The 27,210-nt window shown below is 38.5% G+C and overlaps 1 protein-coding gene across 1 annotated transcript in view; it reads left to right on the top strand.

Moving 5' to 3' along the window:
- Positions 1-27,210, top strand: part of LOC107839106 (protein TIC236, chloroplastic) — a 60,819-nt gene that overhangs the window by 31,511 nt on the left and 2,098 nt on the right. The window contains exons 20-23 of the mRNA XM_016682466.2: positions 6,342-6,598; positions 7,610-7,848; positions 7,984-8,175; positions 8,623-8,895. Of these exons, the coding sequence (XP_016537952.2) occupies positions 6,342-6,598; positions 7,610-7,848; positions 7,984-8,175; positions 8,623-8,895 (961 nt within the window). The remainder of the gene's footprint in view (positions 1-6,341; positions 6,599-7,609; positions 7,849-7,983; positions 8,176-8,622; positions 8,896-27,210) is intronic.

The following is a 27,210-nucleotide window of genomic DNA, read 5'->3' on the forward strand; positions in this document are numbered from 1 at the left end:
ATAAAACTTCTGTCAAAAGAAATTTTACCTTAAAAATTTGATTATTCTTTATCAAATAATATGACATCATCCACATCGGGTAGTCAAAAGGGAAAAGGTCCTATGAGACCAACAAAAAGTATAGGAGTAGATTTTGATGACAAACCATTGTGGAATCATGTAAAAGTAATTTCAGCTGCTCGCAATGGTGGTAGAAATCGAACATGGTCATGTAACTATTGTAATAAACAAGTTACCGGATTATATAATAGAGTTAAAGCACATCTCTTACGATTATAGGGTCAAGGAGTTTAAATATGTAGCGAAGTTCAAGGTGATACATTGAGAATTTGAAGATGGAGCACGAACAAGCTGAAAAGAAAAAATCTTCAGTTCAAGTTAATGCAAGAAAAAAAGCTGATTATTTATCTCTCCCGGAGGGCATTGATTTACTTCAACATAAAAAAAGAAAGAGTTCAGAGAGTGGAGCTATAGAAAAATCTTTCGGCATCTATGAGAGGAATACTGCCGACAAATTAGCAGCTAAAATGTTCTAAGCATCAGGTTGATCGTTCAATTTTGCCAATTCTCCATACTTTAAAAAATATTCAAAGTTTTTAGCTGAAAATTCCATCCCCGGTTATATTCCCCCATCATATAATAGGTTGAGAACAACTCTTTTGGATTAAGAAAAGACTCACATTAATAGGAAGTTGCAACCAATTAAAGATACATGGAAAAAGAAAGGGTTGTCGTTTTGTTCGGACGGATGGTTTGACACTAAAAGACGACCTTTGATCAATATATTGACTTCATCTCGTGGGGGTCTAATGTTTTTAAATTCAATAAATTCTAGTGGGTGCACGAAGGATGGAGAATATATTGCTAGTTTGTTTATTGAAGCAATAGAGAAAGTAGGTCCAAATAATGTTGTTCAAGTTATTACAGATAACGCAAGTAATATGAAACTTGCCGGTACTATGGTGGAGGAAAAATATCCTCATATATTTTGGACTTCTTGTGTTGTTCATTGTTTGAATCTAGCTTTGAAAAGTATGTGTCAATCGTCTGATAAATCATCTCACTTTGCTAATTGCCAATGGATCTCAGAGTTACTTAGTGAAGTGAGTACTTTGAAAAACTTTCTTGTGAATCATGACATGACACATGCGATTTTTCAAAAACATTCAGATTTGTGTTTTTGGAAAGTTGGTGAAACAAGATTTGCCTCATATGTTATTATGACAACTCGTATTCGCAAAGTGAAATTTTCATTAGAGAAGATGGCCATGGATGATGAATGGAAGAATTATAAAGGGATAAGGGAATTGAAGCCAAAACTCGTGAAATAAAATCCTTTATAATGAATGATGATAAGTGGGTAGTATTGACTACTTTTTGAAGTTTATGGAACCTATTGTAGATATGCTTAGAGATGCCGATTTAGATGGTCCAAAATCATATCTCATTTATGATATGTGGGACTTAATGATTGAGAAGGTTAAAAAAATAATCTTTGAGCATGAGGGGAAAGATCTCATTTCTGGCCAATCAAACTTTTTTGATTCCATTCATGGTGTTCTTGTGGCTATGTGGAACAAAAGCAACACCCTTTTACATTGTATGGCATATTCTTTGGTTCCCAAATACTATCATGAATCATGGCTTCAAGGAGAAAATGGAATTCAATGGGTAGCTCCTAATGAAGATTTAGAAATTGTATTGAATAGAATAAAGTGCTTTCAAAGGTACTTTAAAGATTCTAGTCAAATAAAACAAGTTTTATTGGAGTATGGAAAATTTTGTAGCATGAGTGGTTATTTTGGTGGTCCTCATTTGATTGATGCTATGGACTATGAAGATCCTCTTTCTTGGTGGGGAAATTATGGTGTCTTGACTCCACTTTTGCAACAATTAGCTTTCAAGTTGCTTACTTAACCGGCTTCTTCCTCCTGTCGTGAAAGAAATTGGAGCACATATTCTATGATTCACAACATCAAGAGGAATAAGTTAGCAACTTCAAGAGCCGAAGATTTAGTGTTTGTACATTATAATCTACGGTTGCTATCTCGCAAGAAAGAGAAATATATAAATGGACCAAGCAAGTATTGGGATGTAGGTATGTTGACATTTTCTTTATTAGCTCCTCAATTATTTATTTTGAACGATATTTTTTTCCTATGTATAAAAACTTTTTAATGTATTCATTCTTTTTAACTTATTTAGGTGGAGATCAATTTGAAGTTGAGGATACAATTAATAATTTAACCGAGCTATCAATAAATGAAGGGAAAAGGCTCAAATATGCCACTGAACTATCAAAAATGGCTCATTTATGCCATCCGTTAAAAGTTGGGCTCATTTATGCCATCGCCGTTACAAAACTGGCTCATCTATGCCATTACTTTTAACACCCGGTATTTAGAAAACAACATTGCCACGTGGCAACATATTAGAGGTCCACGTCATTTTTTTAATTTTTTTTTTTTTAAAATTATAATTTTTTTTTTAATAATTTTTTTTGAAAATGGTGTTGGTTACGAAGTTTATAGATTACATATTTCTATGCTTTTATTTATCAAATAATGAATAATAAATTTTGCATATAACTAATGTTCATGTTTTTTCTGGATTCTTATTTTTAAAAATAATTATATATATATATATATATATATATATATATATATATATATATATATATTTGACCAATCTTCTAGGTATTTATTTATACATGAATCCAAAATATTCAAACCTGAAATTCTAGTTCATCATAACCATTGCTAGTCGTTATATGCAATGATAATAAAGGACGGAACCGTATTCTTGTCATATTTTGCCAATGAGAAAGGTGACCATATTAAAATGATTAATTCAAAGACCTTAAATGGTTAATCCTTCTTAACACTTCGAAAAGTACATGATGGAGAAAGAAAAAGAATGCAAAAATGTGAACAATTTCTTCCGTTGGTGCATTCTCTTTTCCTTGCTTTTCCCTCCCTCTGTGTGTATGCATGCAAAATGTATGTAGTAAAGTATTGTGCGTGGATGTGTACGTTATCATTTATTCTTTTTTGATAATCATTTATATGCATGCATGCATGAATCATTTTTTAATGATTTGAATTGATTTGATATAATATAAATCATTTACAAATTTAAATGATTTGATATAATAAATGATCCATGCATGCATGCATATAAATGATTATCAAAAAAGAATAAATGATAACGTACACATCCACACACAATACTTTACTACATACATTTTGCATGTATACACACAAAGAGGGAGAGAAAAGTAAGGAAAAGAGAATGCACCAACGGAAGAAATTGTTCACATTTTTGCATTCTTTTTCTTTCTCTATCATGTACTTTTCGAAGTGTTAAGAAGGATTAACCATTTAAGGTCTTTGAATTGATCATTTTAATATGGTCACCTTTTTCATTTGGCAAAATATGATGAGTACGGTTCCATCCTTTATTATCATTGCATATTAGGACTAGCAATAGTTGTGATAAACTAGAATTTCAGGTTTGAATATTTTAGGTTCATGTATAAATAAATACCTAGAAGATTGGTCAAATATATATATATATATATATATATATATATATATATAATTATTTTTAAAAATAAAAATCCAGAAAAAACATGAACATTAGTTATATGCAAAATTTATTATTCGTTATTTGATAAATAAAAGCATAGAAATATGTAATCTATAAACTTCGTAACCAACACCATTTTTTTAAAAAATTATAATTTTTTTTTAAAAAAAGAATTTTTTTTTTTTAAAATGACGTGGACCTCTAATATGCTGCCACGTGGTAAAGTTGTTTTCTAAAAACCTTGTGTTAAAAGTAATGGCATGCATGAGCCAGTTTTGTAACGGCGATGGCATAAATGAGCCCAACTTTTAATGGATGATATAAATGAGTCATTTCTGATAGTTCAGTGACATATTTGAGCCTTTTCCCATAAATGAACCCCAATTGGAAGGAGTGGTTTTTGACGAAGAATTTGAAGATTTGGAAGAAGTTGCAGAAGAGCAGTTAACTTAACTTGATAGTGGACATTTCTTTTAGTTCTGTTAGTTTTGAATTGATGTCCTAAGTTGCGATGCTTTCTTGTGTTTGTTTTATAAAGTATTTTTAGAATATATTTATAAATCTATATTTATAATATTTAATTTTTTTTTAGCCGAATCCTCGCACCCGTATCCACACTCGGATTCGCACCCCCGAATCTTAAAATTTATATTTTGACGAATCCGACTCTCGGATCCTCACCCATCTTGGATACCCGCACCCGAGTCCGAGCAACTTAGACTTTCTTGGATGATTATTCAAGGTGTACCAAGATTTAAGACCTAATTTGACATGGTATCAAAAGTTTTTTTTAGTGAGAACATACTTGCCGAGCATTTTTCCGACAACCACTACTGTTCCACCATTCTGACACTCCTGGGATACTGTGCATATAGCAGTACAATCATTACAACTGGAATCCTCGCACGAACTCACCCAGAAAATTCTGTTGCTGTAGGGTTACTCACGCACCATGTGGTGTTCTTTAGCCACTTTTCAGGCAGATTATTTTTCCAGTAGGTTCGCCCCATTTTTCTGACCCTACCCATATATTTTTTCCTGATTTCACCACTTCCTATCGACAGAAGCAACTTTTTTCCCAGTTTCCCGCGACATCGCATTTTTTCCGTATTCCGACGACTAACTGTTCTTCAGGTTCTTTTCTCTCGGATCAGAATTTACTCTATTATTTGGACACTAAATAGCACTCTGTTTTTTTTTGGTTTTTGTTTTGACCCATCATGTATCTCGGATCCGATATTTTTAGCACTAAAACTATGGTTTCCAACAACCCAAACCAAGGTATCATGACAGAACTCTTGATGGGTAGTGTGAACTATTCATCTTAGTCTTCCTCTGTGCAGTTATGGTGCAAGGGACAATGTGTTCAGGATCACTTGGTTAAACAGGTTGAGGATATGACTATATGACTGGAAAAGATAGGGGCAAAAGGGGAGAAAGCTGATACTCAATTATGGTCTGTTATGGAAAATCTATTGAATCAAAGTTGATGTCGTTCTTCCGACCATTCCAAACTTGCATCTTAGTTTGGGTAAAGACTCGTGGGTTATATACACAAATGACATATCCCACTTTTATAATTTGATTTCTCGACTGACTACCCTTTAAAAGCAGGTTTCAGATATGTCCAATCTATCTTGGACATGTTCAGGCGGTTATGGAAGAATTTAATGAGTTGATGGCGGCTACTCCAAGCGTTGAAAAGCAATTGGAGCAGCCTCACGAGATGTTTGGGAAGGATTGTCCAAGACTATATAAGGAGATCTAGAACCCATCCCACAAACGATGTGGGACTCCAACAGCCCCCCACCCCCGCACGCTTAGAACTGGAAATGTAGACAGATCAGAGGGTCCAACATCAGAAATAATGAATCGGGATGGGTTCAACTCTAATACCATGTAAAATATGGATCTTGGGCCTAACTTTAACCCCAAAAGCTAGCTTACAAAGGAAAGATTTCCCATGACCATATCAGGATACCTAGAACTCACCAACAAATGATGCGGGACTCAAACACACTTAAAAGGAAAACGACATAGTGTTTTCTTCATCCTCTAATACTGCCAAAATGGCCCCTGTGGAGGATGAGATGCAGGAAGTAAAAGAGGAGATGTGTGGATGCCCTGATTAGGAGGTGTGAGAGGTTGGTTGTTGAGGGATCAAGGAGGCGTAGAGGTGGGCCTAAGAAGTACTTGGGTGAGGTGATTAGGAAAGACATGACATGACTTCAGCTCACCGAGCATATGACCCTTGATAGGAGGGTGTGGGGGTCGAGAGTTAAGATACTAGGTTAGCAGGTAGTTGAGTGTGTTGCTTTCCCATTGCTGGAGTATTTGCAGTATTGTATTTTTGTATTTTTAGATTGTTATTGCAAACTACTGGCTGTAAACAAATGTGTTATTTCTGTTGGTTGTTTCGCTAGCCATTGTATTTCTTCTTGTTCTTTCTGTTTCTTTTTATTGTCGTCTTTTTCGTCTGTTTTGAGCGGAGGGTCTATTGGAAACAATCTCACTCGTGGGATTACACAAGGTATGTTGTTTTTGTACTTTAAATTGGAGTTTTTTCAAAGTATTGTACACGGCTTTCCTGATGAATCTATGTAGACATACACGACTTGTACTGCATTCTACACTCTATTTTCCTTGTTTTCTTCAGTTATTTTCCTTTTAAAATTTTTCTAGCTCTAGCAAAAATGATATAAGTCTTCTCATCTCGTCTTTCCTTCTCAAACTTGATATGACTGATATAACAGTGGGCAAGTTGATACTCAATTGGAAGTAAGTGGGTCCATATTGCAACCAAACATTTCTGGGAAGATGAAGCTGAGTCATGGGGAAGCATACCTGCCACATGACAAGGGTAGTGGAACTGCTCCATTCAGTAGAGAGACATCTGATCAATCAAGACTTCCAGCAGGAGGTTACAATCGTATAGTTGCATCAAAGTATGTTTCGCGCTTCCTCAGTTTAAAGCCTGCTGCTTCAAACATTCAGTTCAATCAATCATCAGGTAATTTGAGTATAATCTCAGTCTATATAGTTGGATTTCTTCACCAATTGCCTGGTTGAGTTCCGGCCATCTGGTCAAACTAGAGATTTTCTGTTTGTGTTAGTTAGCTATTTCTTTAAGGCTATGCTTTCTACATGATAGAAACTACTGTCCTCTTTACGGATAACAGGGATTTTACAAGAGAAATGTCCAAAATTATGTGTGTTTGATTCCTTGCAGAAAGTACTATTAAATGCACATTCATTGAGCTTAACAGTTGTAGTGCTTTTAAAATACTTGATCTTTGGGTAATATTATTTGCCCCTATTTGGATTTAGCATTTTTGTGAAGTCCCGATTCTTCTCGTTTGCTCATGGAGAACATGTGAATACTCATTTTCTTCTTTGAAACACATGTTAAACCTCTCAGAAACTCTAGTGTTGGAAGAATTGGTTTCGGAGAACTGTTTTGTTTGGATTTTGGTTATTAACTTTTTTAAAAATATCACTAAATTATTAACTTTTAAAAAAATATCACTAAATCCTTAAAATGTCAAAAACGTTTCTCTTTTAAAAGTTATGAGAATACTGAACTTAAATTGAATAGCTGAAAAGGAAAAAGGAGGCCTCTCCAACTATAAAGCTCGTGCAGCCTATAAGCAAAAGAAAATTCAGTTTAGAAATGTGGGGGCCTAAACGTAAAAGAGAAATAGTGACCGAATTCTAAATTTTTGAAAAAATAAAACCAAGAATCTCACCGACCAACTTGGTATCCAAGTTGGATTTGAAGTCAATCACCTGTATTTGGTTTCAAAAAATATGTGCCTAGATATACCACTGTCTTAATTTCACAATGTGTTGAGTTTGGTTTTGAAACAGACATGGGTATATTTTTAATGTTTTGTGGCTTTAGAACTTGATACCAAATGGTCCAGCAGCTGCCTGAGGCGTTTACTTGTTCTTGCTTAAGATGAGGTGACATTGCTGGGCTCAATATTACGAATGTTAAATCCAACTTTTTTGTAATATTCAGGTAAAGATGCTGAAGATATTAAGGAAAGCGTCCAAGTAGAGAGCAAACCTAAGCTGGATATCTGCCTCACTGACCTGAAAGTTGTTCTGGGACCAGAACTAAAAATTGTTTATCCTCTGATTCTCAATTTTGCTGTCAGCGGAGAACTTGAGTTAAATGGTGTTGCTCATCCCAAGTTGATAAAGCCTAAAGGCATATTAATGTTTGAGAATGGAGATGTCAATCTTGTTGCTACACAGGTTAAGCTTTTTGAGTTCTTTTACTGGAAGGTTCTGAAATTATTTTCTCTCTTTTTTTAATTTGCTTAGTCTCCTTTTGGAACTCCGAGGTTTTATTTTCTCTTCACCTGATATCCTTATTGTCTTCAAGTTCAGGTGAGACTGAAGCGAGATCATCCAAACATAGCCAAATTTGAGCCTGATAATGGACTTGATCCAATGTTAGACTTGGCTTTGGTTGGATCAGAGTGGCAATTCAGGATACAAAGTCGTGCTAGCAAATGGCAGGATAAGTTAGTGGTGACATCAACACGTTCTGTGGAGCAAGATGTCTTGTCACCTACTGAGGTTGTCACTTGGATGCCATTGTCTTCTCAATGCACAATCATTTCAGTAATTAAGCAGTAAAATCTAGCAGACTTTTTATGTTAAATTATTTAGAAATATATCTTATTGAATGATGGCAATCTTAAATTCTCAATGTTAAATATACAAGAGCATGCTTCCCACAAGAATTAGTTGAATAGGGGTGATGGGCAGGGAAACAACAACATTTTTTCTAGTGGTTTATTGTATCGCAAGCTAAACTTTAAATTAATGAACATGCCTATATCCGTCCATTGAGACATGACTTCTGTCTTCCGCATCTGACATCCTTCTTATCAATGCTTTTGGGAAGGATAAACTGCATGTATACAACTATCTATATGTTCAATAAAAAATTTCAGTTTAAATGGATCAAAAACTGTATTGGTACATGGCTTAACCAGCTTTGAAATGGTTCTGGCTGAACAGGCTGCTAGAGTTTTTGAGAGTCAGTTAGCTGAATCCATTTTAGAAGGTGATGGCCAGCTTGCCTTTAAGAAGCTTGCCACTGCAACACTTGAAACGTTGATGCCAAGAATAGAGGGGAAAGGAGAGTTTGGGCAGGCCAGGTGGAGGCTAGTTTATGCACCACAGATACCCAATTTGCTTTCTGTTGATCCGAGTGTTGATCCTCTAAAGTCACTGGCCAGCAATATTTCATTCGGTACAGAAGTTGAAGTCCAACTAGGGAAGCGCCTCCAGGTTTGAATGATTCTTTTTTCCTTTCCATTTCTCTGAGTTTGGCGGTTCTTAGATTCTGTTCTAGAACTTCTCATTAATGATTTTAAAATCCAAGATATTACATTAGGTTGAGGATTATGGAAGATGGACACGATATACATGAGTGGAGTCCATATGTGCAACTAAAGTGATTTTGAGGTTAAAGTTAACGAGACTAAATGTGACATCGTTAAAATACTGATTCCTTTGGTTCATTCCTTTAGGGCACAAAACAGAACCTTCAGTGGAACAAATGTCACCCCTAAATGAGGAGTTTATGTCACGACCCAAGACTGTCCCCTAGTCGTAACATGGTGCTCAGAGTCACAAGTGACCCCAAGCTAACCCATTGCCTGACAAAACACTAAGAATACCGAAGAAAGTAATGAGATACTGAGCAGAAACTAAATTGAAATGACCTGATTATAATAAAATCGAAATTAGTATTGGATATCAAAGCTAGGACCGCCTGACATAATCAACATGCTGAAGATATAACTATGTGTCTATAAGCCTCTAAATCATATGAGTTGTTGGGACAAGCCCCCAATTAACTCCAACTGTTTGAAATTAGAAAAAAAATATATTGAAAAGAAATGCTGATAATTGGCCCTCGAATGATGAGGATTCACCAAACGTTGTTGCTAATATGGTGCAGAATCGAAATAAGCATGATCTGGATGGTGAGCGTCAGAACCTATTGTGAGAAATATAAGAGAAAAATATTATTGAATTGTTGTAACTACATTATTACATTGAGGCCCTATTTATAGACAATACATTCCAATCCTTTTCCTAATAGGACACTACATTACAATCCTTTTTTCAAGTAGGATTTTATATGCTATTCCTATTCCTACTCATATTCTAACATTTCCTCTCAAGCTGGTGCATAGAAGACATATGTACCAAGCTTGTTATGGATGTAACTAATATGAGAATCGGTGAGGGACTTGCTGAAGATATCTGCAAGAAAACTGATAAGGACTGCTTTGGATGTCTGGAGACCTCAATTGAAACGGAACAAACTGAAAAAATGATCCAAAAAGTAGTAAATATTGTCTTAAAGTCGACGTGTCGCTGGAAAATTGCTGAAAACTGGTATAAAATATACGGGTCATCTCGAAATCAAGAGACGAGTAGATCTTGAACATGAAAGTCACCGGAAACTTGGCCGAAACATGCTCACGTGCCGGATTATTAGATTTGATGGCTGAAAAGTGACTACAATCTGAGGGAAAAAAAAAGTATATGGGTAGGGTCGGCATGATGACACGACCCTATTGAAAAAGAGAAATATGTGTAGGGTTGAAATGATGGTACGACCTTATTAAGAAATAGAAATTATATGAGTAGGGAAGGAATAGCGGCACGATCCTACTGGAAAAGAGAAATTATACGGGCAGGGTCGGAATGATGGCACGATCGTACTGGAAAAGAGAAATTATATGGGTAGGGTCGGAATGATGGCACAACCCTATTGAGAAATAGAAATTATATGAGTAGGGTCGGAATTACGGCACGATCCTACTGGAAAAGAGAAATTATATGGGCAGGGTCGGAATGATGGCACGATCCTACTGAAAAAGAGAAATTATATGGGTAGGGTCGGAATGATGGCACAACCCTACTGAAAAAGATCTAGGAGTCACCGAAAAGACGTACGGAACTATGTAAATTAAATCTGAGGAGTCACCAGAAAGATGCATGGTGCTATGCAACTCAGATATGAGACAGTAGTCTGAAAAGATGTCCGGTGCTACGCAAATCAGATATGAGAAAATAGTCACCGGACAGATGCATAGTGCTATGCAAAGATATGAGAAAATAGTTATTAGAAAGATACACAGTGAGTCAGTGTCCCAACTTTTGCTAACATAATCATTGGCCATAGGGGCGGCATATAGGATTATAGCCTCTTTACCAAGATCGTGGAAGCTTTGATACCATGTGAAGAATGGATCTTGGGCCTAACTCAACCTCAAAAGCTAGCTCGTGAGGGGAGGATTGTCCAAGACCATATAAGGTGACCAAGGACCCTTTAACCCACTGACGTGGGACTCCAACAATCCCCCGCACGCCTAGGGCTGGACATCTGGAGCGTGGACAATATAAGATGGGGGGCCCAACATCGGAAACAATGAACTGGGTAGGCCTGACTCTGATACCATGTGAGAAATATAAGAGAAAAATATGATTGAATTATTGTAACTACATAATTACATTGAGGCCCTATTTGTAGACAATACATTGCAATCCTTTTCCCAATAGGACACTACATTACAATCCTTTTTCAAGTAGGATTTTATATACTATTCCTATTCCTACTCATATTCTAACACCTATATTATAAGACAATATAGCGCAAAGAAAGTATGCGATCAGTACTTTGAATGTATTGAGTATGTGAAATGGGAAAATAACTGATATAGGTTGAAATGATGCATGTGACATGGTAAACTGATGTAAGGCCAAGTAATAACATGTACTGTATGATAAGCTGAACAACTGAATACAAGGTCATGCTAGTATCTGAATCTAAATTATGAACTGTGGACTATGGGAGCTACTATTAATCAACATATCCCAATCAGAACTAACCGGGATTCAACCTGTAACCCCAGTTGGATGGATGTTCAGTCCTTTGCCAAGGGTATGAACACTGACTGACATGGATCCACTAAACTGATGTCCAAAAGGACTAAGGTGTCAATCCTGGTTTGACGTGTGACCCTTTAGAACCTACGGTGGCGTCGTAGTTCTGAAACTTAAGGACTTCTACTAAATGTCTCAACCTAACTGACGGGTGAGCCTCCATCCCTGCGTTCGCGTGGTGCTAAGTATTACTTCCAACTGAATGACCCTGATAACTAAAAATGCTCAATAATAATAATATTCTGAAAATCGACAATAAATGCATAATCTGTAAGTATTCAATAACATGTAAGGTGGAGAATCTAGCATTCGTAAGTGTATGCATGAAATCCTAGGTCATCGGGGGTTCATAACCCACCATCTCTGAAGAATGCAATTAATAATGGCAATATTAAAATCCAAATGTAATAAGAAATCTCATAATTCAAGTCCAAAAATCAAGAATTTATCAATATAATGAGACTTTATAATTCTGAGTATGGAAAGTTGCTCAAATTTATGGGAAAACATATATCCATGGTTTAGTTAAAGAAATAAACTGAAAACTTAAGAAATTCATACTTCCCATGGAAACCCTAAGCTTGACGGGTAAATTAAACTTAGGGAATTGAGTAATCTTTGAGACTCGATGGATGAAAGGAAATCCATTAATGAAATCCCACATACCTGTGGTTTAAAACCTTGAAGAAATTTTTGGATTTGAAGACAGAAGTTGAAAAACCCTATTTCTTGCTTGTAGAGGAAAATCGCCTCTCTCTAAATTTTCTAATTGTTGAATGAATTTTGAGGAATAGGGGCACTTATGGGTCTTTTAGTATAATGATTCAACTCTTGGAAAGCTTAAATGGCGTAGTTTTGGTGTTGAAATGGTGAGAAAAGACCAAACAACACCTTAAAAATCGTCTGAAAAACTCTCGGAAGTAGTCCCAACGGCTTAGGCTACGACTCGTAGGTCTGGCTACGAGACATAGCCTGAGTTGTAACCAAAGGACCCAAGTTTTGGTCCCCACTGTCTTGATGACGAGTCACCTGACGACTCGTAGTGTCCAGACGACGACGAGTCGTCACTAGCAACTTTGACAGTGCTTCTGTAATTTGGCCATAACTTTTTACTCCGATATCGGATTAAGTCGAAACTGGTGGCGTTGGAAAGCTAATTCAATTATCTATGGTGGGTCTTGAGCTAAAAAACTCTTTAGTAATAAAAAAGTTATGCTCGTGAAGCTGACTATTACAATATTCTTCACAAGAATACAATCGGTAAGGGATATTTTGACTTGTCTATAAGTTAGAAGTTATTTGAGGCTTTAATTTATGTCTAAATCACTTATCAAACTACCAAAATATGATGTTTGATTTTTGCATGAACTTGAAGCTTGGTTCATATATTGACTTGGATTTTTGGAGTGTTACAACATCTCCCCCTTGGGGTCATTCGTCCCCGAACGAAAACTAAGCTGAAGTGTTGGGGAAAAAGCTATAATTCCCCCAATGAATTTCTACGAAATGAATTATGACTTGATAACTAAATCTATCACTGATATATGGACTGAACCAAACTTATGAATGCATGTTATGACATGAAGATAGCTGGGTGGCCCGAGATAGAAAGAATTAGTTAAGGGGAAACTATTACCTCACGCTGGGACTGAGTTCGAAGAGAAAAGATGGGGGTACGTGGTCATCATATCGGCCTCTGTTTTCCAAGTAGCTCCTTCAACTGGCTGATTTCTCCACAGAACTTTTACCATAGCGACGTCTTTATTTCTCAGGTTACGAACCTGACGATCAAGGATCTCAACTGGACTTTCTCATAAGAGAGACTGTTTTTCACACCCACATTCTCTAAAGGAACTACTGACGCTGGATCACCAATGCATTTCTTTAATAAGGAAACATGGAAGACTGGATGCACTGATGCTAAATCTGTAGGCAATTCCAACTCATAGGCTACATTATCATAACGACTCAAAATCTTAAAAAGACCAACGTAGCGGGAACTGAGCTTTCCCTTCTTGCCTAATCTCTTCACACTTTTTATAGCGAAACCTTCAAGTAGACAAAATCACTAATGGCAAACTCAAGCTCTCTTCTCCTCACATCTCCATAGAATTTTTGACAACTTTGAGCGGTTTTCAATCTTTCTCTAATCAGCTGAATTTTTTCCATAGCTTCAGGTACTGAATCTGGCCCTATCAAAGCAACTAATAGGAGATCTACACCTCTTACCATAAAGTGCTTCAAATGAGGCCATCTGAAACTGGAGTGGTAGCTGTTATTATAAGCAAATTCAATCAAAGATAAATGACCATCCCAACTACCCTTAAAATCAATCACGTACGCTGTCAACATGTCAAGGTCTGAATGGTCCTCTCCGCCTGACCATCTGTCTGCGGGTGAAAAGCCGTACCCAGATGAACTTGGGTACTATGACCCTTCTGAAATGTCTTCCAAAAACGAGAGGTAAATTGGGTACCTCTATTTGAAATAATGGTCAAACAGACTCCATGCAATTTCACCAACTCCTTAAGATAGAGTTTAGCATAATCTTCGGCTGAATCGAAAGTGTTAATGGCAAGAAATGGGTTGACTTAGTCATTCGGTCCACGATAACCCAAATAGAATCTTATTGTCGACGAGTACGAGGCAACCCTGTAATGAAGTCCATATTCATCACTTCCCACTTCGAAGTAGGAATGTTGATTTCCTGAAGTGTACCACTAGGTCTCTGATGTTCAACCTTAGCTTGATGGAAATTTGGACACTTGGCCACAAACCCTGCACTATTCTTTTTCATGCCATTTCACCGATAGACTTTCCGTAAATCACGGTACATCTTAGTGGCTCATGAGTGAATAGAATATCAAGAACCGTGAGCTTCTGCTAGCATCCGCTGTCTCAAGTCATCTACATCTGGAACACAGTCTGCCCTGACAACGAAGAATACCATCTCCCCCTTGGGAGAAAACCTCAACCTTCCGACTTTGGTCTGCTTCTTTCAACCTAAGCAAAATAGGATCATTATCTTGCTTTTCCTTCACCTCAGCTATCAACAAAGATTCTGAACCATTCTGAACTAAGATTTTCACCTTCGATTGAATCAACCAACCGAACTCCCAACTTAGCAAGCTGGTGAACCTCACAAAGTAACTCTTTCTTCTCATCCTCAATGTGAGCAACACACCCATAGACAATCTACTAAGGGGTCGTTTGGTGTAAAGGATTAGGAAAGATAATCCCGGGATAAGTTTTTTTGTACCTCTTTATCCTTTGTTTGGTTACAAAAGTGTAGGATAACTTATCCCGGGATTAATAGCTAGTACCGGGATAAGTTATCCCTACCTTGGGGTTGTATAGTAATACCGGGATAACTTATACCGGGGTAAATATGTAAATTATCAAAAATACCTTCCTTAAACCCTCTTTATACATCACTTTTTCACATCCATATATATTTTCATAATTTTTAATACCATTTTCTTCACTACTCGTTATTTTTTTGATAATATATTTTTCTGTTAAAAAGTTACCTTATAAATATAATTTTTATTTATGAATATATATATTATAGTTTGAATTTGTTTGCCTAATACTTATATTTATTTATAATTTAATTTCTCTTATAAAAATATTGACTCGACTACTTAATTACATATTTTTAATTAAATAATCTTTTGTCACTTCAAAATTTAAATTTTATATGTCAATTAAAATAAATAACTTTAATATTTTACAGATAAGAGTGATATATGCTCAAGTGAAGTGACAAACAATAAAATCTCTTTTACTAAAATAAATTTAAGATGAAAGTTTTATTTTAAAAAATGCACGATTCAATTATGAGAATTCACACACAAAAATATTTAAGCTAAATAAGATGAAAATTTTATTTTTAAGAATGAACAAATAAAGTTTGCATGAAAAATATATAAAAAAATAAGGTGAAGGACATTTTTGTAAACAAACAACTTATTCTTAGAAATTATACCATGTATACTATTTTTACTATGACGAACCAAGCACTCAATAACAAATAATCCCAGCATAACTTATCCCAACATAACTAATCCCAGTATAACTTGACTTCAAACCCAACGACCCCTAAGGGTGTCTGCCACAACATTGGCTTTACCTGAATAATACAAGACAATCATGTCATAATCTTTCAATGACTCTAGCCACCTTCTCTGACGAAGATTTAGATCTTTTTTGGCTGAACACATACTGAAGACTTGTGATCAGTGAACACATCAACATGAACCCCATAAAGATAATGCCTCTAAATCTTTAAGGATAAAACAATTGCTGCCTACTCAAGATCATAAGTCGGGTGGTTCTTCTAACGAGGTTTTAGGAGTTTAGAGGCATATGTTGTAACCTTGCCCCGGCTGCATTAACACACAACCAAGTCTAACTCTGAAAGCATCACAGTAAACCACAAAACCCCTCTAACAGAGTCAAAACTAGAGCGGAGGTGAGTTTAGAGGCATATGTTGTAACCTTGCCCCCGCTGCATTAACACAAAACCAAGTCTAACTCTGAAAGCATCACAGTAAACCAAAAAACCATCTGGACCCTCTAACACTCTAACAGAGTCAAAACTAGAGCGGAGGTGAGTCGAGTCTTCCAACTCCTGAAAACTCTTCTCGCAAGAATTGGACTACTAGAATTTGACTTTTTTCTGAGTCATGTCCACGGTATGGACATGGGAGAAGCAGTAGAGGAAAATCCTTCAACAAACCGTCTGTAGTAACCGGCTAAACCTAAGAAACTCCTGATATTTGATGGAGAGATGGGTCTAGGCCAGTTCTTCACAACTTCGGTCTTCTGAGGATCAACTCGAATGCCTTTACCGAAAATGATATGACCTAGGAATGCTACTGATTTCAATCAGAATTCACATTTGCTGAACTTAGCGAATAGCTGGTGATCTTTGAGAGTTGACAAGACAATCCGTAAATGGTCTGCGTGTTCACCTCACTTTGAGAATAAACGAGGTCATCTATGAAGACTATAACGAACATGTCCAAGTACTGCTTGAACACCCTGTTCATCAAGTCCATGAAAGTTGCAGGAGCATTGGTTAGTGATACAATACTAAGTGTGTATCAAGATATTCCAACCAACACAAGAACAACAACATGAACAACAAAGTACTAGTGAATCGAAAATGGCCACACATAGCTTCACTAGTCTTGCAACACTTGTTTGAGCTAGAAAAGTGAGTTTAACAACAAGAACAACAAAGACAATATTGCTAGTGAATCGAAAGAGCCCCACACAGCTTCATTAGACTTTTATATTCAATAACACAATGTTAACAAGATTTACAAAGAAAGAGATAGAAACTTGACACACAATATTCATTAATCTAAGAACCCTAACAAGAGAAAGGACCCTAAGACTAATAAATATCAATACCAAGTTCTTACTTGGACCAAGAGGAACTCAAAGAACCCCAAGAACCTAGTTTCTAGTCAAGATACAACACTAGTATCACTCTACTAGTGAGAATTCGGTTTTGGCCTCTCCAAATGAGAAAGAGAAGTAAAAAATTTACAAGTCTTTTGTTTCTTGAATAATAGGAATGAACTAAAGCAAGACTAGCCCTATTACATGGCTTATATAGTCACTTAGAAAGGAGGGATAAAGACCAAAATACCCTTGGCATTTAAGTGGGTGGGTTTGGGGTGTCTTGGTAGGCCTCTTCACATTTTATTAAATATAGGCCCTTAGATGGGCTCACAAGGACCTCACATATGGACAAGAATGTGAACAAGGCTTGGAGTCGTTGCAACTTACGTGCTTGGCTTCGTGTGAAATGTCTCGAGCTAGGAATTCCCGTATCATCCTCTCCAGCTTGAAGGGAATTTGTCCTCAAATTCGGCTCATTGCCATCCTCCACCGTCTCCACCCGAGAGAGATTGCACACGTTGAAAGTGTTGGGGTTAGATCAATCTTGTAGGCATTGTCGTTGATCCTTTCTAATACTTGGAACGGGCCATCACCCCGTGCCATCAACTTAGCATTCCTTTGAGACGAGAATCTATCCTTCCTTAGGTGCACCCACACCCAATCTCCCGGTTCAAGAATGAGCTTTCTTCTTCCTTTGTTGGCTCGCCTTGCAACTTCTTGGTTTTTCTTCTCCAACCGCAACCTCACCTTCTCATGTAGCTTCTTCATGGCCTCGGCCCGTTTGCTTCCATCTAAGCTTATCACAAGATCACTTGGCAAAGGGGTTAAATCCAAAGGGGTGAGGGGGTTGATGCCGTATACTCACTCAAAGGTCATCCCCGTGCTCGAGTGTATAACACGATTATAAGCAAACTCAATCAACGGTAAGTGCTCCTCCCAAGAAGTCATTTTTCCTTTAACCATGGACAGTAGCATAGACCTTAAGGTTCTATTTACTACTTTCGTTTGGCCATCGGTTTGTGGGTGGCATGAAGTCGAAAACAACAACTTAGTACCGAGTCTACCCCACTTGGACTTCCAAAAGTGGCTTAGGAATTTAGAATCCCTATCACTCACCATGGTCCTCGGAACACCATGAAGTTTTACAACATTATCAACAAACAAAGAGGCTACACTAGGCGCATCATCACATTTAGAACAAGGAATAAAATGAGCCATCTTGGAAAACCGATCCACCACGACAAAAATACTATTCCGCCCCCTTTTAGTCCTCGGCAATCACAACACGAAATCCATTGATATGTCAAGCCAAGGACGCAAAGGGGTGGACAATGGGGTGTACAACCCGTGGGGTTGGAGCTGTGACTTGGCTCTTTTGCACTCAACACATTGGCCGCAAATCCGGGCCACATCCTTGTGCATTCTAGGCCAATAAAATTGTTCTTCCAAAATTCCGAGGGTCTTCTCGACCCCAAAATGGCCCATTAGACCGCCATTATGTGCTTCCCTCACAAATAATTCTCTCCACGAACTTGAGGGAACACACAATCGTCTGCCTTTAAACAAGTATCCATCAAATTTGGTATAGGGATGGGAACCCCTATCCGTAACCCACCTATCCCTATCCAACTCTTCACTTTCCCTATAGATAGGAGCGAAGTGAGGGTCCTCGGGATATAAAGACTTGAGGCTTTCAAACCCCATCAACTTAGACGACAAAGTAGACACAAACACATGTTTTCGGAACAAAGCATCGGCAACCACATTGTCTTTACCCTTCTTGTATTGAATAACATAAGGGAAAGTTTCAAGAAATTCAATCCATTTGGCATGCCGCCGGTTAAGCTTGTCTTGTGCCCGTAGATGCTTCAAGGATTCATGATCCATTCGGATCACGAATTCTTTAGGCCACAAATAATGTTGCCTAGTGGCCAAGGCTCTAATCAAGGCACTAAATTGTACGTAGAGTAGTTTAGAGTTGCTCCTCTGAGCTTTTCGCTAAAGTAGGCAATAGGCTTCAATTCTTGCATTAAAACCGCGCCTATGCCGACTTTGCTAGCATCACATTCGACCTCAAAAGTCTTGTCAAAATTCGGCAATTGTAGCAAAGGGGCCGAGATGAGCATAGCTTTCAAGTCCTCGAAGGCCTTAGCTTGTTCATCTCCCCACTTGAAAGACCGATCTTTTTTAATCACTTCGGTCAAAGGAGGTCAAGGGAGCGGCAATGATGCTAAATCCTTTGACAAAACGTCTATAAAAACTAGCCAAACCGTGGAAGCTTTCACTTCACCTACGGTTTTGGGAATTGGCCAATTTTTAATGGCGTCAATCTTAGATTCATCCACTTCGACCCCTCTTGAGCTCACCACAAATCCAAGAAATACAACCTCATGGACACCAAAAGAACACTTTTCTAGATTAGCATATAACTTCTCCTTTCGGAGGACATCAAACACACATTGTAAATGTTTTACATGCTCATCTAAGGACTTACTATACATCAACACATCATCACAGTAAACAACAACAAACTTTCTGATAAATGGCTTCATCACATGATTCATTAGCCTCATGAAAGTACTTGGAGCGTTTGTTAGGCCGAATGGCATAACCATCCATTCATAGAGACCAAATTTGGTCTTGAAGGCGGTTTTCCATTCATCACCCGGTTGCATACGAATTTTGTGATAGTCACTCAAATCAATTTTAGAAAACAAACACGAACCACTCAATTCATCAAGCATATCATCTAACCTAGGAATAAGGTGACGATATTTTACCGTTATCTTGTTGATGGCTCGGCAATCAACACACATACGCTAAGTCCCATCTTTCTTGGCAACTAGTAGCACCGGGACCGCACAAGGGCTCATACTCTCCTTGATATACCCTTTGTTAAGAAGTTCCTCAACTTGGCGTTGCAATTCCTTGGTATCCATCGGGTTCCTCCTATAAGCCGGTTTGTTGGGCAATTGTGAACCCGGCACGAAATCTATTTGATGTTCAAATCCCCGAAGTAAGGGCAATCCTTGCGGTAATTCCTTTGGGAAGACATCCTCGTAATCCTGCAAAACATGAGAAATAGGAGGAGAAATGGAAATGTTAGAGGCGTTAGTATTAAAACAATGAGCCAAGAGGAGCATCGGAGTGTCCTTGTCATGATCCACAAACAATTCTTTCCTCCTAGCCATCATCACAACACTTCCTTGCCCCTTAGAAATTAGGAGCCCCTCGGTTTCCCCTACTCCCTCACTCTCGGGTTCCTCTCTTTTCCCTTCACTCTCGACCTTCTTTACCTTTTCCCTCAATTCTCGCATCTTTTGGTGTAATTCATTCACTTGGGCAGACAATAATGGATGAAGAGCGACCTTGCGGCCATCCTTCTCAAGTGTATACCAATTGGACCTTCCATCATGTTTGGTCGACCTATCGTATTGCCAAGGCCTTCCTAACAACAAGTGACAAGCTTGCATTGGTATCACGTCACAAAGCACCTCGTCATGGTAGTTGGCTACCTTAAAACGTATCACACATTGCCTTGTGACCTTTAACTCACCGCATTCATTCAACCATTGCAACTTATAAGGACTAGTGTGAGGTGTAGTCGGCAATTTCAAGAAGTTCACCATTGCTACACTAACCACATTCGCACAACTTCCACTATCTATCACCATAGTGCACACACTTCCCTTCACAAGACATTTAGTATGGAATAGATTCTCCCGTTGGCTAGGATCATCTATTGCCTTACTAATCATGGCACGCCTCACTACAAAGTTTGGAACCACACACTCCCCTTCTTGCGGATAAGCATCCTCACAATCATCATCATCATGTGGATCATTTTTGGGTTCCTCTCCATCTTGAGGTTTGACCTCATTCTCTTCTTTTTCAAGACCCACTTCCTCACCAAGGTAATACAATCTCCCTTCCCTTAGGATCACATTACGCCAGTTTGGACATTCATTGGCTTTATGTCCCCAACCTTGGCACTTGAAACATTGGAACCCTTTAGGATTAGGATACTTGTGAGCTTCTTGCCGAGGAGGAAATTTGTGGATTGTTTTAGTCTCGGGCAGCCTTGTAGTGGCGGGTTGGTCCTTGTTTTTGGGCCAACCCGAAGATGGTTGAACCATATCTTTGCTCCTCGGCCAACCCGAGGTTGATGGTCCCTTTGCCTTGAACGACGACCTCTCTTTAAGCTCCCTTTCAATCTCAAGAGCCGCTTGGAAAATCCCTTCAACGGTATCAAACTTGTGAAGCGTCAGATGGGTGGAGATCTCTTTGTTCAACCCACACTTGAACCGAATAATGTCATGGCCAATTTGTTCTCCCCGATGATCAAGCTTCAACATGAGTTGTTGAAACTTGTCATAGTATGCCATAACACTTCGATTCCCTTGTCGCAAATTGTACAACCTAGCAAGCAACTCATGATGATAACTTTTGGGAAGATACCGTTGCCTCATTAGGTACATCAACCGAAACCATGGTGGTGGTTGTCCCTCTAACAACTCGTTGCCGAACCGCGTGACGTATTCCCACCAAGTGTTAGCATAGCCTTCAAAATGAGCTATGGCATAACAACTCTTGTTCTTCTCTGAGATATTATTCACTTGAAACATTTTATCACACGCCGACTCCTAAGCAAGATACACCTCGGGGTCACTTTCACCCTTAAAGATAGTAGGCTCAATTTGATGGTATTGATGCCTACGTCTCTCTCTAGGTGTCAGTTTCCCCTTTCTCTATACCCTCGGTATCTCCTTGGATCCACACGACCCCCTCTCATCTCTTCCTCCCTCATGTAGGCATCGTCAAAGGCTCCATACCCTTCATAATCCTCTCTACCATATTCCTCAAGGTGGACGGGACGGTTTTGGACATTTGGAACTTGATTCGAAGGAATTGGATTTTGTGGAGGTGGTGGTCTTTGGTTTAGTGGAGCTTTGAAGGGGGGTTCGAATTTTGTGGAGGCATTTGACGTCCGAGTACCTCTTGCGGAACTTGAGGCGTTTGGGAATGGGTTGGTCTATTGGAGTCTCGGTTTAGAGGGTTATAAGTGGTTTGGCTTGCGGCATTTAGTGGAGCTAGTGAAGGATTTGGCAATTGTGGCCATGTTTCGGGAGTAACAGTGGCGGAGGAATTTCTATCATGTCCACTTGCCGAAACATGTCGAGGAGTAGAAGGACGAGAGTTCCTTTGACTCTCCACTTGTTCTAACCTCCCACTAATAGTCGTCACTTCTCCCCTTATGGCTCCCACTTCCGTACTCAACCTTTCAAGAGCTCGGGTCATAGCCTCAAGAGTGACCCTCACATTCTCCATTTCATTAGAATCCACGGTTTGAGATGTGGTTCTCTCCATTATTAAGGTATCACCTACACAAGCAACAAGCAAGTTAGTTTAAAATCCCTCTCCTCACTCACACTCTCTTGGTTTACTCACACTCAAGTTCCACAAGTGTTGTAGATTGGCTAGGCACCCGGGAATCCGTAAGGTATGAGTATGCTCTTGCCCGGAATGGATTCTTGTTTGAAACTCAAAGAATTCTCGTCGGACTAGAGCCAAGAGTTACAACGTATTCAAATGACAAAAGCACACAAACAAACAACGTTAACACGAAGAACGTACACAAACTAACTTACAAGCTAGTAGGGTATTACTAGGTTGTCAATTAGTGTCGAGCAAACAAACGAAACTAGGAAACAATAAAATGAAACTAAGAAATCTAAAATTTGAACTCAAAAATATTGCGTGAACAGTACTTTAGTGACTTGACAATCCACTATTGGCCTTGAGTTTTATCAAAATTTTATTTCCCAATTTCAAGTCTTGATCAATATACAATTTGGAATTGTTCAAATTTCAAAAGCAAAACTTGATTTCTTTGAACTTTCTCCTTGAAACAAGGTCCTTAAATCAAGGAAAAGTAGATGAAAAGTCTTTGAAGTGATAGGGACAAGTCTTTCACTAACAACTACTACAAGCTTGTCTTTCACCTTTTTAGATCTAGTTTGCACTTTAAGGATTAACAAGATGATGAAAGGGTGAAGAACCTTAAGAACACAACAACTCCAAGAACAACAACAATTTCAGTTTCCAACTCCACTACAACAAGACCATCAAATCGGCCAAGGTTTAGGTAACAACAACATCCAACTCGGCCACACCTTGTTCACATCTACAACTTCAACAAGTTCAAGTTCAATTTTAGATTTGGACACTTTTTAGTGTTGATGAGAAAGAAACCAACATTAGAAACACTCTAAACAAACAAAAGACTACAAGTTCTAGACTCACAACAAACAAATCTTGGCCAAGCAGCAACACAATTTTCGGCCAAGAACACAAAATGGACAAATTTGCACTTTTCTGGATTTTTTTTTCAGTTTTCAGCTTTTTTTTTTTTTTTAATTTTCCTAGCAAGAAATTGGTATTGTAAGAACAATACCAAAGATGGCTCTGATACCAAATGATACAATACTAAGTGTGTATCAAGAGATTCCAACACAAGAACAACAACATGAACAACAAAGTGCTAGTGAATCGAAAATGGTCACACACGACTTCACTAGGCTTGCAACACTTGTTTGAGCTAGAAAAGTGAGTTTAACAACAAGAACAACAAAGACAATATTGCTAGTGAATCGAAAGAGCCCCACACGGCTTCACTAGACTTTTATATTCAACAATACAATGTTAACAAGATTTACATAGAAAGAGATAGAAACTTGACACACAATATTCATTAATCTAAGAACCCTAACAAGAGAAAGAACCCTAAGACTAATAAATATCAATACCACGTTCTTACTTGGACCAAGAGGAACTCAAAGAACCCCAAGAACCTAGTTTCTAGTCAAGATACAACACTAGTATCACTCTACTAGTGAGAATTCGGTTTTGGCCTCTCCAAATGAGAAAGAGAAGTAAAAAATTTACAAGTCTTTTGTTTCTTGAATAATAGGAATGAACTAAAGCAAGACTAGCCCTATTACATGGTTTATATAGTCACTTAGAAAGGAGGGATAAAGACCAAAATACCCTTGGCATTTAAGTGGGTGGGTTTGGGGTGTCTTGGTGGGCCTCTTCACATTTTATTAAATATAGGCCCTTAGATGGGCTCACAAGGGCCTCACACATGGCCAAGAATGTGAACAAGGCTTGGAGTTGTTGCAACTTACGTGCTTCGCTTCGTGTGAAATGTCTCGAGCTAGGAATTCCCGTATCAGTTAGGCCAAAAGACATAACAAATTTGAAGAGACCATACCGGATTCTGAAGGCTGTCTTTGGAATGTCGCATTCTCTGACTCTGAGCTGATGATAGTCGGATCTGAGGTCTATCTTAGAAAAACAATTGGCACCCTGAAGTTGGTTGAATAAGTCACCAATCCTGGAAATTGGATACTTATTATTGACAGTAACCTTGTTCAACTAACGGTAATCGATGCACATTCTAAGAGAACCGTCTTCCTTGCATACGAAAAGAACTGGAGCACCCCATGGTGAGATACTAGGCTCGATAAAACTCTTGTTTAGGAGATCTTTCAATTATTCCTTTAATTCCTTGAGCTCGGTTGGAGCCATTCTATAAGGTGGAGTTGAAATAGGTCGGGTATCTGGAAGGAGATCTATTCCAAAGTCAATTTGCCACTCGGGAGAAACTCTGAGCAGATTATCAGGAGACACTTTTGGAAATTCTTTGACCACAGGAACTGACTCAAGATAGATGCACCCTTTGGAAATCATTTTCCTTGCCTTAAGGAAAGAGAGAAACCGACCTATAGGCATTGAGGTATTACCCTTCAACTCTAAGACCGAATCATTTGGAAACTGAAAGTAGACTACTTTGTTTCTACAATTAACTAAGGCATAGCAAGAGTGGAGTCAATCCATGTCAAGAATAACATCAAAATCTGTCAAGTTTAACTCTACAAGGTCGACTAAGATGACTTTCTAGGATTCCGTGAATGCGCAATTTCTGTGTACCCATCTGGCTATGACTGAATTACCATCTGGATTAGAAACTGAAAAGGGTTTTGCGAGAATTTCAGGGCTGACACCAAAGTCTACTCCTATAAAAAAGGTCACAAAGGAAAGTGTGGCTCCGGGGTCTAACAATGCATGCACGTGAATATGAAAAACTTGCAACGTACCAGTGACCTTAGGAGAACCCTCCTGATCCTGTCGAGTTTGAAGGGCATAGAACCTATTCTGACGATGTCCACCAGCTGCACTAGATGTGGCACCCTGTTGAGTCGTCGACTTGCTGGAGCTTTTAAAAGTTAGATTGACTTTGTTGACGAAGCATTCCTTCAATCCGTGGTCTGTCTTGCCACACCCAAAACAAGCATCACTACCTGTCATACACTCACACCTGTGGTTCCTACTGCATTTTGTGCAAATTGGGTTAGTACGAACACTATTCACACTACCCTAGGACTTAGAGCATGGCACTCTATCTCGAGTATCCTGCCTGAACTTGGGTACTGGAGCACTAGCAGAAGATGGGGCTGGAGCTGAAGATTGTTGGCGGAATTGAGAACGATTACCATCATCTGACCTCTACCGAGAGAAATTAAAACTACCAGTTGTGGCTCTGTTACTATCCCTTTCCTTCTCCTTGATTTTCTTCTCTTCAATCTATTGAACATAAACCATCAATCTGGAGATGTCCATCTTTTTAACCAACATTGTTGTTCTACACTCTTTGAGCACGTCCTCAGAAACACCCGACACAAATTTGCTCATTCGGGCTGAGTAAACTTAGGTGAATACTCTTTCACACTCATGTTGCCCTGCTTCAGGTTATGAATTCCTGCACCTTGGCTTCCTTTAACTTAAGTGGGAAGAACCTGTCCAGAAATGCAGCAACAAACTCATCCCACTCTACCGATCCTGCATCTGCACCTCTATCATCATTCCATTGCTTTAACCATGTGTGAGAAACTCCTTGCAATTGATAAGCAGCCAAATCAACATTTTCAGTTGAAGTGACACCCGTGATATCAATAACATTTTGTATACTATCCAAGAACTCATATGGGTCCTCGTCAGACTTAAACCCAAAGAATACCGGAGGATTCATCCAAATGAAGCCTTAAACTCTAGTTGATGTCGTATTCACAGCTGGGTTGGTTAGTGCAACAACCTGCTGATTATTCTGTGTGGTCATGGACTAGGCTAATGCTATGAAAGCAGCCCTAAACTCAGCATAGGAAGCTTGTTCGTTCAGAGGATTTGCTGGAGTTGGTGGTGGTGCTTGTTGATTCCCATTCCTCCTTTCGTTAGTTCTCTTGGGAGGCATTTTCTGTAAACATGTAGAGAATGAGTTATTAGAAGATTTTAATAGAGTTCACACTCCATAGCGGATATGAACATGAAAGAAGTGAAACTTTTCCTAAAACGTTTCATAGCCTCTCGCTCATAAGTGTGGCACGCTTCACACCCATGAACAAGACTACTTAACGCGGCTTTCAGACACCCTAGGAAACTTTAAATCTAATGCCTGATACCAGGTTTGTCACGACCCAAGACTGCCTCCTAGTCGTAACACGGTGCTCAGAGTCACAAGTGACCCCAAGCTAACCCATGGCTTGGCAAAACACTAAGAGTATTGAAGTCAATAATGAGATACTGAGCGAAAACTAAACTAAAATGACCTGATTATAATAAAATCGAAATCAGTATTGGATATCAAAGCTAAGACCGTTCGACATAACCAACTGTCTGAAATTAGAAAAAAAATATATTGAAAAGAAATGCTGATATTTGGCTCTCGAATGATGAGGACTCACCAAACGTTGTTGCTGATATAGTGCGGAATCGTACTAAGCGCGATCTAGATACTGAGCATCATAACCTATATTATAACAATATAGCGTAAAGAAAGTATGCGATCAGTACTTTGAATGTACTGAGTATGTGAGATGGGAAAATAACTTATATAGGGTGAAATGATGCATGTGACATGCTAAATAGATGTAAGACCAAGTAATAACGTGTACTGTATGATAAGTTGAACAACTGAATATAAGGTCATGCAAGTATCTATATCTGAACTATGAACTGTGAATTGTGGGAACTATCATTAATCGCCATACCCCAATTTGAGCTAATCGGGGTCCAGCCGGTAACTCTAATTGAATAGGTGTTCAGTACCTTGCCAAGGGTACGAACATTGACTAACGTGACTAAACTGATGTCCGAAAGGACTAAGGTGTT

The sequence above is a fragment of the Capsicum annuum genome, chromosome 8 (genome assembly GCF_002878395.1).
Source record: "Capsicum annuum cultivar UCD-10X-F1 chromosome 8, UCD10Xv1.1, whole genome shotgun sequence".
Classification (NCBI taxonomy): domain Eukaryota; kingdom Viridiplantae; phylum Streptophyta; class Magnoliopsida; order Solanales; family Solanaceae; genus Capsicum; species Capsicum annuum.